The sequence below is a fragment of the Gymnoscopelus braueri genome (assembly GCF_963280865.1).
Source record: "Gymnoscopelus braueri genome assembly, chromosome: 20".
Taxonomy (NCBI): Eukaryota; Metazoa; Chordata; class Actinopteri; order Myctophiformes; family Myctophidae; genus Gymnoscopelus; species Gymnoscopelus braueri.
The window spans coordinates 28,766,517-28,780,341 of record NC_137622.1 but is presented as its reverse complement, the minus strand read 5'-3'; the positions used below and the strand labels follow the sequence as shown (position 1 = coordinate 28,780,341).

Sequence of the window (13,825 nt, the reverse complement as noted above, 5' to 3'; positions counted from 1 at the left end):
CTAATGTTGCCCCCACATCCCTCTCCTCATTAACCTGTGTAGCTTATTTGGGATTGTTATCAGTTATAGAGAAACGTGACGGTGATGTCATGTCAAATAGGTACAATAGGTATGGTACTGCATGACTTCCCAGTTACTTTGTCGGAGTACACTGGTTTTGTTTCAAGTGGTTTCAAATTGCAACTAAATGTTGCGATTCATTGGTGTGGACTGAGGATTTATTTTCTTGATTGTGACACGGTTTCAGAGACATACAGACAACGTAATTTCAGCCAATGTGTTTAAGACTTCATGTGCAGGGCAATATAAAGTATATTGTGGACAACGGACATCATAAATGCATGCAGTATTAGTTAATTTATCAACAAGGACACATTTTTTACTTAAAATAGTCCAGATGTGTGTTGCATGCGGTCAAAGTATAAATGTAACTTTACTACAGAGGTTGTAAGGGGATGTATGCTTTGACACCAAAAAGCATCTTTTTACTCTGGTTCCCTTTTGCCTTCCAAAGTATGTTAGAGAATTGATATTTTAGTTATAGTTAACAGTTAGTACTTAATTTGTTTTGAGATGAATTAAAGACTAGCAGCAGGCTCCTTTTAAGCCTTGCCAGTGACTTGAAATAGATATTTTTATGATTCATATTTGGACACCAGTCCAGCTTTGTGGCCGGGCATAGGCAACAAAGTCTGATAAAGTGGCTTGTTAAGAATGATCCATCATCCACATTCATCCAACTTTTTTTAATCTGACGGTTTTAGGCCATCTAAAAATGAATAATTTGATATAGTATGATGCTATAAACAAGACAAGTAAATGTACTGACATTTATTGAAAACACATTTGTATATAAATGATGTATACATGTGCCATTCAAATGTCCACAATGTGTCTTCATATATACCTAATGTAAAACGGTGTTAAACGAAAGTGTACAAAATATTAGGACCTTATCTCATTTGAGTTCCTCTGGTTTTTAACAATCCAGGTCTGACAAATCCTTATTTAACCCATCTCCCTTTATCTACACGTCTGTGACTGATGTGAATTTAACCACATTAACCCTGGTACATGATTCACAAATGTTCACTTTTTTCCAAAAATGTGTGGTTCATGGGTAAAACCAGTAAGATCACAGCTCTGACCTGGTCAGTTTATTTAATGAGCAAATGGTCCTCCTAATACTTGATGTACCTGTATGTTCATAAAGTGCCCATTGCCCAGTTCAAACTGGTCTTTGAAACAAGAGTCACAGAACGCGGTTCAGTGACTGTGTGCAGAATACACTCAAATTCTGCACTGGCTATGTGAGAAAAGATCATATTTTTGTGTATTCATGTGTGTTTGTCTCCAAGTTAAGTTTGGTTAACAACACATTTACACGAAAATAGCCAAATGACATGCTTGCTCACATAGTCACATCAGCTTTTTTGAAAAATATTGAATTTGCCCAAAATAGGGATACCAGGTTGAAAGTGATAAAAAAAAGAAGCAGTTTTAACATAAGCAATGAGATCATTTTCAATTTATTCCTTTTTGGGAAAAATGCATCAGCAGAAATGTATCATTTAATGGCCATAAAACACTGAAAGTATTTGTCAACCAATGACTAGGGTACCTACCTAGTACCTACAGTCGTTTAAAATGTATGACAACTACATTTTGTTCTATGCACATTTTCAGCATAATCTTTTGTATACTCCTTAGTTCACTAGTCACAGTGGCTGGTGCATTCCAAAAGTCACAGCAATCTTGTAGGTTTGTTTTCCCAAAATCATTATCAGGTGTGGTTCACTAATAAAGCTAAATTGTTGGACTTTTTTTGTTTTTTATTTAGAGAGTGTAGAGAGCAGGGAGACATGATACAGACAGGATTTGGATTAAAACTCAGGACATAAGGACATTATGGTCAGTGCACTAACTGCCTGAGCCACCAGGCACCCCGACGATAGATCATTTCAATGTTCAATCGTATTTTCAAATACAGTAATTTTATAGTTTAACCACTTTGTTTTGTTTTTATAGCCGATCTACATGCATGTAGATCAGATATTTTTGCCACACGACACTGTAGTACAACAAAATATTATATAAAATAGGGCTTAAGTGGTTAAATGCTGTGTTAGTACCAACAGTGATTCCTTATTACTTGTTATTCCATATAACAAAGGCACCAAAAAGGTAATACAAAACTATCTAACAGAATCAATATTTATACAGGAATGTATCCATGTATGAAAAAAAAAAAAAAACCTTTAGCCCCTATAAGGGTTTGGTGTGCTGTACCACTCCATTGTTTCTTTTCCCTGAGATGAGGTAAGGTAACTGTCAGCTTAACTATACCTTTGCCAGGCATGCTCTCTCCCCTTTATGAACCAATAACCATCTCAATTTCTCTGGCATGTTGTGTGTTATTCTCTCAGTGGCAAATTGGGTCAGTGTTCAAGTAATCTGGACTTTGAGTACTGGGGCAGGGTGAAGAATGTGAACAATGCACTGCACCACAAGTACGACTCTGCCTTTGAGTCCCACCACTCGATAAAGAAACAATGGCTTTGGCAACACAAAGACATTTTTTCAGTAGAAATCTGAGAGGGAAACGGTGGAGGTTAAGGCTCTGACGGGATCCGATCTTAGATTAGCTAACGGTTCCTTTCAGTCCCGACAGTGGACTTTACCACTGCACCATCAGCCAGTGGTGTATTTCACTTAATGCACTCTGTCATTATTCTTTATGTCTTTATGTCATTCCATTCTGGGGTTGGGGAGCCTGCTTCCACACTCCAGATTACTGGTCTACGCTCCTGGGTGGTGGTGCCGTTCATTTGCGGGGTCCCCTGGGTGGCTTGTGCCTCAGCCTCCAGTCGCTTGTATCTCGTATTGAAGAAGATGGTGAAGACGCAGGCGGACGCACTAAACAGGCCTGCCATCACCAACACGGACACTGCAAGAGAGAGAAAAAACAGTCATTGAAATACTTCACGTCCAGTCCTCCCTCCTGCATCAGATTCCCTCTCCCACACTTTCCTTCTCTACTCATTCTAATCTGTCCCAGTATTGATTTATCTTTACAAAATGACAATTTTAATTTTGACCAATTTATTTATCTCTCATCACAAATGTCTTATCCTCAAACTGTGTCATTACAGTGTCCTCTCTCCTGTAAACAAATGAGTGATTGTTTTGCACATGGTAAATAAACTATGTCTGATTACAGCTGTCTACTCCCTGTTAGCTTGTAATGTTGATGGTCTATGAATCTGAACTCATCATTTGGTTGTATTTCACTTTGGATGAGAGTATAAAATTACTTAAAGTAAAATGTCTGCTGAACTACATCATGTCTCACTGCATAATCTGATGAGATGAAAATGATTTCTCTCTCGTTGTTCTTGCCTTTGAAACATCATCTTGTCACCTTTGGCTTTGTTTACAGTGACTTGATTCAGTAGGATTACGGTAGAAGTAGTGAACATGTGCAAGTGTAACATGCATCAGCGTGGTGAAATAACAGTATACATTGTGTGCGTGCGTGTGTAAATGATGAGAATGTCTTGTCCTCATCTAGTGCTGTTCTACAAAATGTCATGTCATTACATTGTGTTGTTTAATGTCATGTAATGCATCCTACCCTTCCAGGACTGGGTATCAGTTGAACAGGTAGCAATAGGAGAGCTGACCAGCTTGGACAGCGCCTGGAGGAGCATTATGTAGAGAACTGACTGAATCGATCTAGGAAACAGTGAGAGCACACGACAATCACGACTTGAACAAAAAAACAAAACGGAAAAAGAACAGAAGCCTCCTTAATTACCACCAAGTTATAACCAGTGGAAGTCATTACCATGCACCATGCGAATATCATTTTGCAACTACAAATTTTAAAAGCACCAAACAGCCCATTGAAAATTAAAGAAAAGCTCTGGGATCATATTCTCTGTGTAGTTCGAGAACATTATAGCTTTTCCTGGAGACAGTAATACCCTGATATGAAGATGAGGCCGGCAGAAGTAGCTTCTCCAACGGGGTAGGAACATTCCACGGACAGCTCCATGGCGACCGGGTAGATGGAGAAACCGAAAAAGCCGAACAGGGAGCAAATGACTGCCAGGGCTACTTTCTGTCCCTGCATCTGAGAGACCTGGTGGAGAGGAAGAGAAGGGAAGAGAAGGGAAGAGATTTCATGATAGATAATCAGGGTAAAGTCAACCTTTCGTACTCACTAGCTGCAGCACCAGCGTTTGAATGTCCAGTTTGTGTAGCAGAGCAGCCCTGCCTGTGCCACGTGTGCCGGTGCGTATTAGAGCATGTGCCTGTGTAGTCCCCTGGGGCCCTGGTGTGACTATTCTCATAGCAGACCCCTGAACAGTGTTTGTGCCATGTTTGGTGCGGATCGGAGCCAACGGTGAGCCTTGCAATTCCAGATGTCGGTCCACCCACCCTGTCTAGGCAATGGAAACAAGCTCCCAGGACTTTTTTTTGTGTTATTAGCCTTAATGGCTGACTGTACCACGTGCTGTTTAGATCCTTCACTAATAAAGTATTCAATCAATCAATCAATAGGCTATTTGGATATATGAGGATATAATGAAAACAATTTATCCGACTTTATAACGTGAAAATGTACCCCTGGCCCTGACCCTTTATTTATTTCCTCACCACAGAAAAGGCAATGCAGGCCAGAGCAGTCAAGCTCATGTTGATTTTGGTGACTTCCACAAACTGTTTGGTCTTATCCACGTACACACCCAGGATCCCTGCTCCTACAATGCCAAATACAATGAAGAGACCTCCACACAGGCCAGCGAAGTCCTGTAAACACAGCCAGAGCATGAACAAAGTCAGTTTCCCCAAGGATGAGGAGAAATCATTAAGAGCTTTTGCTTTGTGCCTAGCAAGCATTATCCTTGGCCTTGACCTAGGATCAAATCCCACAAGGACCTAATCTGCATTCATTGCATTTGTCTCCAGAGCAGGTTTATAGAACAGGTATCCATCTTTCAATATCAAAATATGCACATAGTATCCATAACTACATTATTAATAATTGAACACATGCTCCGAGTACATAATATCACTTACATTGGCGTATCCTTTCACACACAGGATCTGTTCAAGCAGCGTAGAGAAGCAGGTAAACACAGCCATGCCCGATCCGAAACACAGTAGAAGGACGAGGTAGGCCTTGTTTTTCAGTAACTATAGAGACACAAATGCATGGTTTCCTCAGGCTTGCTGGTCACATTGTGTGCTTCCAATAACAGCTCTACTACACTTCTAGCTGTCTGTCTCATCACCAGTTTGCAGGAGGAGCGTGACCAGGGTTCAATTTGTTGTGTGACAAAGTGACAATAGCCGATCTACACGATGCATCGCATCGCGGTGCATTGATCTGCTATTTTAGTTTTTAGTTTTGTAAAAAAGGAAAGATTAGCTATTTATTTATTAAAAGAGTACAAATAAAAATGAATTATTAATGTATTTGAAAAATACATTTGACCAAAATAGGAAAGCCAGGATTAATGTCTGTCCAGTGTCCACCTACCATTCACTACAGCTCTTTATGTTGTTTTGTTAAATGCTTGCTGTGTGTTTCTGCATTTTGATCATGGACTGCATACAGTTTGATCTTGTTGAAACCTAATACAATACTGAGCTGGAGGTGGTCTCTGAGTTGGGGGTCACAGAAAGTGTTCTAATTTTCTCTCACTCTGTCAGTCTCAGATTGTATACTGTATCACAGTTTTGTGTCTCTACAGTATCTTGCTGTTTAATAACATATTGATGATGTCTGACTGACTGCCCATCTATTGAGCTGCCTGTGTGTCTCATTAATTCAATTCAATTCAAGACTCCCATTGAAAATGCCAGCTAGTAACATTTTAGATAATGTGTATTTCTGTCAGCCACTGGCTGTCAGCCAGTTGGGTATTGTATTGGTGTCTGCCTGTGAGTCAGCCAATAAGCTCATATTTTGTCTGCAAGCCAGTCTTTCTGTTTCCTTACCAGATTAACCACATAAACCCTAGCATTCCTATTCTGGGCATGTCAGAATAGGCTAACATTCGGCTATTTTCTAAGCCTTTATTCGATGAGTACAGTGGAGAGAGACAGGAGACACGATGAGAGTAGGAGAGTGACATGCAGCAAATGGTCTGGCCAGCCAGGAATCAAACCGGGGACTTGTGGTAGGCGCCCAAACCACTCAGCTATCGGGTCGCCCTGAAAATAGAAGATCTACAAGCAATTTTAAAGCTTGTATATCTGCTATTTTCAGCAAAGAGATATAATATAAAGGGAATAAAGGAGCGAATCAAGTATAGACCCCCGAGGGCTTCGGTCAACTAAGTATATACGGTTTAAGTTAACGAACTATAACAGCATCAATACATATTATTGTTTTATCACAGCTTCGTATCATACATAGACACAGGCCATGTTCTTGTTATATTATTTTAAAGTACACTTTTTGCACCAAACCGCATTTTAAAACGCACTGACATCCTGACTGTGACAAAACAAACAAACGAGAAAAAAAATACGCAATGATGTGGAATAATATTTAGCGTGTTGTATAACCAATCTCAAGAACTTGATTTTCATAGCTTCCTCAAATATCAAACAAACCACTGTATGCTTTGTAAAATGATGGGCAGTGATGTCAAGTAAGCAGTAAGCCGCAAGACTACTGGTGTCTGTCTGTCAGTAAGTCTGTCTAAACAAGATTCAAGTGTCAAGTGAAAGATTGTATTACTGACTGTCTTTTTTTCTCTCAATCTCCCAGTCAGTGAATCAGCCAGTCTGCCTGTTGGCTTGTTAGTCTTTCACTCGGTCTGTCCATGTGTGTGTGTCTTTCACCGTACCAGTTTGATTCCCTGTATGAAGGGTTCAGAGTTGGACGAGTCAGCACTGGCAGATGGTGGTGTTGGGGGGGCACTGCTCTGTATCCCCACTGTAGCGAGTACACAGGCGATGGCTGCTGGGACTGCATAGACAAACATCTGAGGGGACACACAGAAATATAGTGATGAATGAGTGATGTATATTATTGTATTAGCACTTGTAGTAAAAGACAACTTATCTTCATTTGGGTGTCAGGTATGGGTTGTGTATTTCTCTTCTTAAAAGTCATATGCCTGATACAAGGCTGTTGGATTATGGATTAAGGACCCAATTGAGTAATTATTTGATCCAGGTAATGTTTTGTTGAGCATCACACATGAGCTTTTTCAATAATGTTCTGTTATACATCCATACAGTTAGACAAATATTCACAACCATGGGAGCAGCCAGTCTGCTACTGCTGGCCTCTGAGCAGTTCCAATAGAGCAGTTATGGGTTACCTTGATAAGATTGTTGAAGGAGGGTGTGTACCTTATTAACTACCCCATGAAAAGACATTACGTGTCTGTCTGCCTGCCAACCCTAACTAAGGTTGACCCTAACACTTTCATATTCAGTTTTGGACATACAAGGTTTGGACATACAATATGGAAATGGCACATTTTGGATTTGGTGCTGGCAAATCCAGATTAAAACAAACTGACTTTGGTGTGTTTAACCTTATGCTTACCATATGGTGAACTTATAATCAGTTCAGTGTGTCTGATAGTCAGGATCCTTAGATCAGTTTAAAAGTGTACAGTTTATTGCACAAAAAAGTATTTCACCCACTTCTTTACACCTGTAAACCTCTGATGTGCCCATAAAATATATTTATTACAATTAAAACACATTGGGCAATATCAAAGGGTCAGTAAGGTTCACAATGCAGAAGCCATTATGGACCCTATGCCAGCAACCTTTGTGAGCTTTTATTCTGACTCACCAGCAGAGGAATACTGTTGTATGTCCCAACAACCATAGGGGAGAAGATGTTAGCGAACAGGAGGCCCAGGGGATTGGCTGAGAAAGAAGAAAAGAGAAGTTCAATCGAGAAACATTGTCTATATCTAGTTTCATTACTATGTTTAGAGCCCATGCGATCGGCTTGTACTTCCTCTTCCCACTTTTAAAGGTCTCACTTCTTCTCTTTAAACACCATATGGAGGCGGAGGCTCTAAATATCACAATCATCAAATTCTTTTCAATCGGAACAGCAAAATCCTGTGTTAAAATAACACTGCGGATGCAAAAAAGGGACAAGGACAGACATATATAGAGATTTCCATAATTTGGCATAAAAGGGACACAGACAGACAGACACAGAGATCTCTATATATGGGCACAAAAGGTAAGGTACATAGACAGACAGACGGTTAAAACAGGTGCTATGACAACAGGCAGCATGCATTTCCTATTTTCATTGTTCCCAACTTGAATCGTTCCCAAGTAGGCCGGTGCCCGACTGGCACAGGTCTAGTTTAATTCAAAACAACAGAAACCCAAAGAGGCAAAACATTATTCATGTGAAAGCATCCCAGGGTAGTCCCAAATAGACCCTTACGGGTCTGTAACTCTGAGAGTGTACAAATGGAACCAGATATACAGTAGGTCCATTTGGTTCCATTTTGTACACCCTTGGAGTTGTGGGGGTCCTTGAAATTAAAAGGTTTAAGATCCACTGGCCTAGCTACAGCCAATGAGGTTCAAACTTTTGCTCAAAAAAAATTGCACATAACCTGCACAATGTCTTTAAACAAACAAGAAAGTGATTTGAATAACTGTGAGAAATATTCAAGAACAATCCTATTCGGTGCAAGGAATACAGCCATCAGACTCTTTCAGTATTTGACCAAGCCAAAAGTGTTTGTTTTTTTTAGATTAGAGGAGGACCACTTAATAGCTGATTACCTGCCAAAATAACCAATAGTGTAGTCAAATTAGACTATTTAGTGCAGGAGTGTCATGCACTAAATAGTGCAGGACAGTGACCTATTTTAGCCAATTTGTTACATTTTTATTTATTAGCCCATTTCTCCCCAATGTATTCCCACTGTGCCATTAATGGCAATGAATTCCTCCCCACACACATTTGTGTGTTGTCGCTACTGTTGTATCCTACTGGCTCACCTGCCAGTGAGGAGCCCCCACCGGGAGGACGTAGAGCCTCTATCCTACTCCTCCCGTCCAAGTCCAACACTCCCTGCTGACAAATATCCCCCTCCCCGTTAGGCTTCCCTCCCACGAACACGGGCCAATTGTGCTCGTATAGACGCTCAACAAAGCCAGATGCACCGCGGTGGATTTGGGCAGGCACTTTATCACTGCACCACCCAAGTGCCTTGGACATGAATATTTTAAACAAATATATATATTTTTTATATTTGTCCCTCCAAATACACAGGAAAACAATTCTGACAACATGCTTTACAGTATAATAGGTCCCTCTAAATTACAATGGCTGATTACCTACAGAAGTGGCTAGTCGTAGTACGTAGGTGTTGATGGCGTTAAAACAAATCTCAGACAAATCACTCACACATGGAGGCGATGGTGTTGGCCGTAGCACGCTGATGCTCAGGGAACCAGAGCGCTGCCAGCTTGGTGGGGGTGAAGACGATCAGGGGCTGGGCCAGGGCACACAGAGTCTGGCCGGACATCACCATGGCATAGGGGTCCTTAACACCCGCACTCTGCACTACACCGAGAAAACGCAGCACTGCACCCAGCATGTTCAGCCAGGCTCCCAGGATCAGCTGGAGGATTGAAATGAGGGGACAGACGGGGACACATTTGCAAGTAGAAATCTGACAGTGGTGTTGTTCTGTGATGGATAGGTTCGCAAGAGGGAAGACATTAGTTACTCAACAATAAATCTGTATTAGCCATTATGCTACTGCAGGCTTCATAGCCTAGTTTATACTTAAAGTGTAACAAATGTTGGCTAATCAATTACCAACAGGCTTTATTGTTTGGAACCATTTTTTACAATAATACTGTATGAGTTATGTGACTGAAATGCCTCTACTGGCCTAGAATTGAATCCTGTCAGATGTTTCCATCTGTCTTTTTCTCACCTACTGTCCTCTCTCCTGTAAACAAATGTGTGCATTTTCTGCATATGGTAAATAAACTGAGTCTGATTATACTGAGGCTTTCATATAACCTCCCGTTCCATAACTTTTTCCAATCACAGTATCATTTTCTGCTCTTTCCTTTGCTTCATTTCCTGGCTCTGGTGGCAGCATGCTCTCATATTCAGGAACAATAATAAAAGGAACCACCCCAGAACACTGGAACTACCAAACATATACCTATTAAACTATATCTATGGATTCTATTTCAAGTAAATGAAGCTTGAGAATCCTAAGAGCTATTAAAGTTGCTGTTGTGAAACCCCACAACTTTAGGAGTGGAAATTGCTATTCTTTTCATTTTTTACCGTGATCCGTAGCCCAACAGTGTCCAGCATCCAGGTGCTTCCAAAGCTGAGTGGTATAGCCACCACCATGTAAACCAGAGACAACCAGTTTATTTGGTTTAGAGATGCCTTTAGGTACTGGGCAGACTGGTCTGCTACTGGAGCAAAGGTCAGCCATAGCTGAGGGAAAAAGAGAAAAACAAGGGTTGGGGGGTGCTTTGATATTCATTATTTGCTCAATATTTTAAATGTTTAGCACATGTTAAAACACATTCCATAATGTCCTTATCCAAAACGCACACACAAAACCACATTTGTGAATTCACTATTCAACATTTGGGACTGAACTAGTCATCTGACCTCCACACTATTGATTTCTTTATCAAAAAAATCTCAACCGACTTGGAAGTCCAAAGACCATGGTCTATATAGCGTCTAATAGGTAAGCAAAAAGAGGATGACTTAAATTTGTATGCATGTGGTCATGTGATGATCATGTAAGACAGGGGTACAATGCTGCTCTCACATGATGTGACGTGACCCAGCTTTACAGACACACAGTTACCTTACAGGACACAAAGGGCAGTTACAGTACATGCATGTATATAAGCTGTCTGGTGGGGAAAAAGCTATGAAGAATCAAATCACAAAGATACACCAAAGAAAAGGACAATATGATGAAGCAATATGATGTAATCATACTATTATTATGTCCCTGTGATCCAGCCTTACATACACTTATTAGAAACCTTACGTATGAATAGGCCCTACTGGCACTATGAATACAACTGAGCACAGAACTCAGAATTGCTCATTTGTTTCTAGTTCATATTTGAAATAAACTTTGTTGATCAGAATCCTCCGGAGGTCAACATGCCTGTTTTTGCCGAATGTTCGCCTATTAAGACATGCCCAGAATAGGCATAGAGTTCCTGTAGTTAGGTGTTTCTAAAATATAACTAGAACAACGTCCATAAAATCCCACATAAGGTTAAAGCAATAAAAACACACAGCTGAAGAAATATGCATTTTCCTTCACTAACGTAGTATAACTCTAAGTCTAGCGACAACACACAGGGTTCTTCTTACACAGAGAGGCGGAACAAATCAAATGGAAGTATATGTTTCACAAAGCACTGGGACAACAAAAAAGGCTCCCGATACAATTCACTCTTTTGTTGGCATTCAAGAAAATCTAATTTATGCGGCCAAGTTGAAGCAAGGCATGTCAGCTGATGTCTATACACAATGTCAACACTGTTCTCTTTGCATTGAGTCCTGCATCCCATTATAGGTGTGCACATTTATACACTTTGTCCATTTTTATTCCATACTACTTGGCCCTTACACTGGCACGCTCGTTTGTCTTTGAGAATCAATGACTGCTATTTCAGCAATATGCTGTGGTAATTAGGCCAATTAAAAATAGGGTCGCAATCTTAATCATTATTTTTATTTGGTCTAACACTTTGGATGTGTTGATATCACAACGATACTGTATCTGACTGTCACCCCAAAAAAAGAAAATTCACGAATGTTTTATTTATAAAGCTTGTTATGAGTAGACATTCAGGCAGATGTATCACCAGCCAAGTATCTTTTGCAGCTCTGGGATCCCCACCAGCACCACAGAAATAATGGTTTCCTAGGTGACAGCAGGTCCCCAGGGGCTCATTGGTGGGGTTAGGGAGGGGCTGAGTTTGTTTGACTGCATTTGCCCTCAGGCACACTTGGCTATACAATGACAATAGCCCCAGGGAGTGATATCATGTTCTGTGACACACAAAAAGGTGAGCGTGTACCAACCACATGTTACCAACTAGTTACCTGTATTATGGAAAATCCCAACCACTATGAGTGATCACGCATTATTATGTAAAATGACATTTGCGCTGTTTCAGTGTTTCATGAAAAAACCCTGACACATTGACAATAAAATATTTTATTTTTTATATTATTATTATTATTATTATTATTATTATTATTATTATTGTTATTCCATTTAAGTGGTAATATGCTCGATTTAGATTAGATATCACTAGACGTCAGACTAAAAACAAACCTCCTGATTCCAGCACATAATTTAAAACACATGATGCCAATATCATGCCCTGGCCTGACCTAATTATGGTTTGTCAGAATAATCAACCTTATAGGCTACATGTGTACATTCAACCTTTTTTAAAGGTTTTACCACTAAATTAAAAATTACGTTCGAAACCATATGCATTTAGCCTATCTGACAGGCCAACTTCGTTCTATTGAAGACATCCACTTTCGTCTCACTTGCATAATTTCCCTGAACAGGCTTCGTGCTGTATTTAATTTAACTGGTCATTTAACCAGTGGTGGAAAAAGTACTACACTACTTTTTTGTATTAGTAAAAGTATCAATACTGCAATGTAGAAGTACTCTGTTACAAGTAAAAGTCCGGAATTCAAAATGTACTTGAGTCTAAGTACAAAAGTACTGGTATCAAAATTAACTTAAAGTATCAAAAGTAGAAAGTACTCATTAAGCAGAATGTCCAGTTTTTCAAATGTATAAAACTCTTTTGAAAATATCTACAAAGATCTACAAGCTCACAATGCGTCGCGATTAAATGTACTGTATATAGGGCACTGAGGGGCAGAAGTGGTTAATGTATGTTTTGTAATAAAAATCTACAAAGTAACTAGTAACTAAAGTTTTCTAATAGCCGTAGGGAGTAAAAAGTGCAATATTTGCCTTTGAGAGGTAGTGGAGTAGAAGTAAAAGTACTGAAAATTTAGAATACTCCAGTAAAGTAAAAAAATACCTCAACATTTTACAGTACTTGAGTACATGTACTTCGTTACTTTCCACCACTGCCCGAGACTCTCGAGCGAGAGACACACACACACACACACACACACACACACACACACACACAGTTGACTCACCACTGCGTTGGAACAGTTGAGCAGACACAGCACGAACAGAACGAACCATCTCCTCTTGTATACTTTGAACACCAGAAGTTTCTCAAGATCTTTGTTGGGATTATTTCCTTGGACCGCCGAGACGTCGCTATGATCCTCTCCCTCTTCATGGTCCTCCTGGTCCATGAGTATTCCGATTATGTAAGGCACACACTCCTAGCTATCGAAACATGTTAATGCTTACAATGTTGCTGACAGATCAGTGCTGTAAGGAAGTAGCGTTGTATTCTCATTCTCATCCCAAGAGGCTAAACACACCCGACCGGTTTGACGTAGATTCGTAGAAGGAAGAAAAAATACCGCCCGATACTGATTCCTGGATCATCATTGATTGTACTGTACGTGTACACAACCACAGACTGTGCACAACACAACACACATTCAGACCTAACTGAACAGCACAGCAGACTTGTCTTAGCGCCCGTTGTGTTCAGTATGGACCGTCCACATCAAGCAGTGAAGCACATCAGGCTTGGTTGAATGCTTGATTCTGATTGGTCAATCGCGAAATTCAGCGGCGTGTTATTTCTGAATAATGACCAATGAGCTCTATTAGCA

At 40.2% G+C, this 13,825-nt stretch overlaps 1 protein-coding gene across 2 annotated transcripts; it reads right to left on the bottom strand.

Annotated features, from left to right (window-relative positions):
* Positions 1-1,811: 1,811 nt before the first annotated feature.
* Positions 1,812-13,608, bottom strand: slc49a3 (solute carrier family 49 member 3). Of its 2 annotated transcripts, XM_080416189.1 has the most exons (10): positions 13,229-13,606; positions 10,328-10,486; positions 9,425-9,641; positions 7,832-7,908; positions 6,867-7,004; positions 5,086-5,202; positions 4,663-4,815; positions 3,987-4,144; positions 3,635-3,735; positions 1,812-2,947 (listed from the first exon to the last, which is right to left on the bottom strand). In XM_080416189.1, exons 1-10 carry the CDS (start codon positions 13,391-13,393, stop codon positions 2,736-2,738), a joined length of 1,497 nt encoding a protein of 498 aa, XP_080272315.1. In that variant the 5' UTR covers positions 13,394-13,606; the 3' UTR covers positions 1,812-2,735. The 2 variants fall into 2 exon arrangements, with proteins under 2 accessions (XP_080272315.1, XP_080272316.1); XM_080416190.1 differs by lacking the exon at positions 4,663-4,815 and having other exon boundaries at positions 13,229-13,608.
* Positions 13,609-13,825: the final 217 nt, after the last annotated feature.

Coding starts and splice junctions, on each gene's coding strand:
- slc49a3 (XM_080416189.1), bottom strand. CDS start 13,393: ATGGACCAGGAGGACCATGAAGAGGGAGAGGATCATAGCGACGTCTCG. Junction 7,005..7,831: donor ACAACAGTATTCCTCTGCTG/GTGAGTCAGAAT, acceptor GTGTCCCCTCAG/ATGTTTGTCTATGCAGTCCC. Junction 5,203..6,866: donor TCATACAGGGAATCAAACTG/GTACGGTGAAAG, acceptor GTGTCTCTATAG/TTACTGAAAAACAAGGCCTA.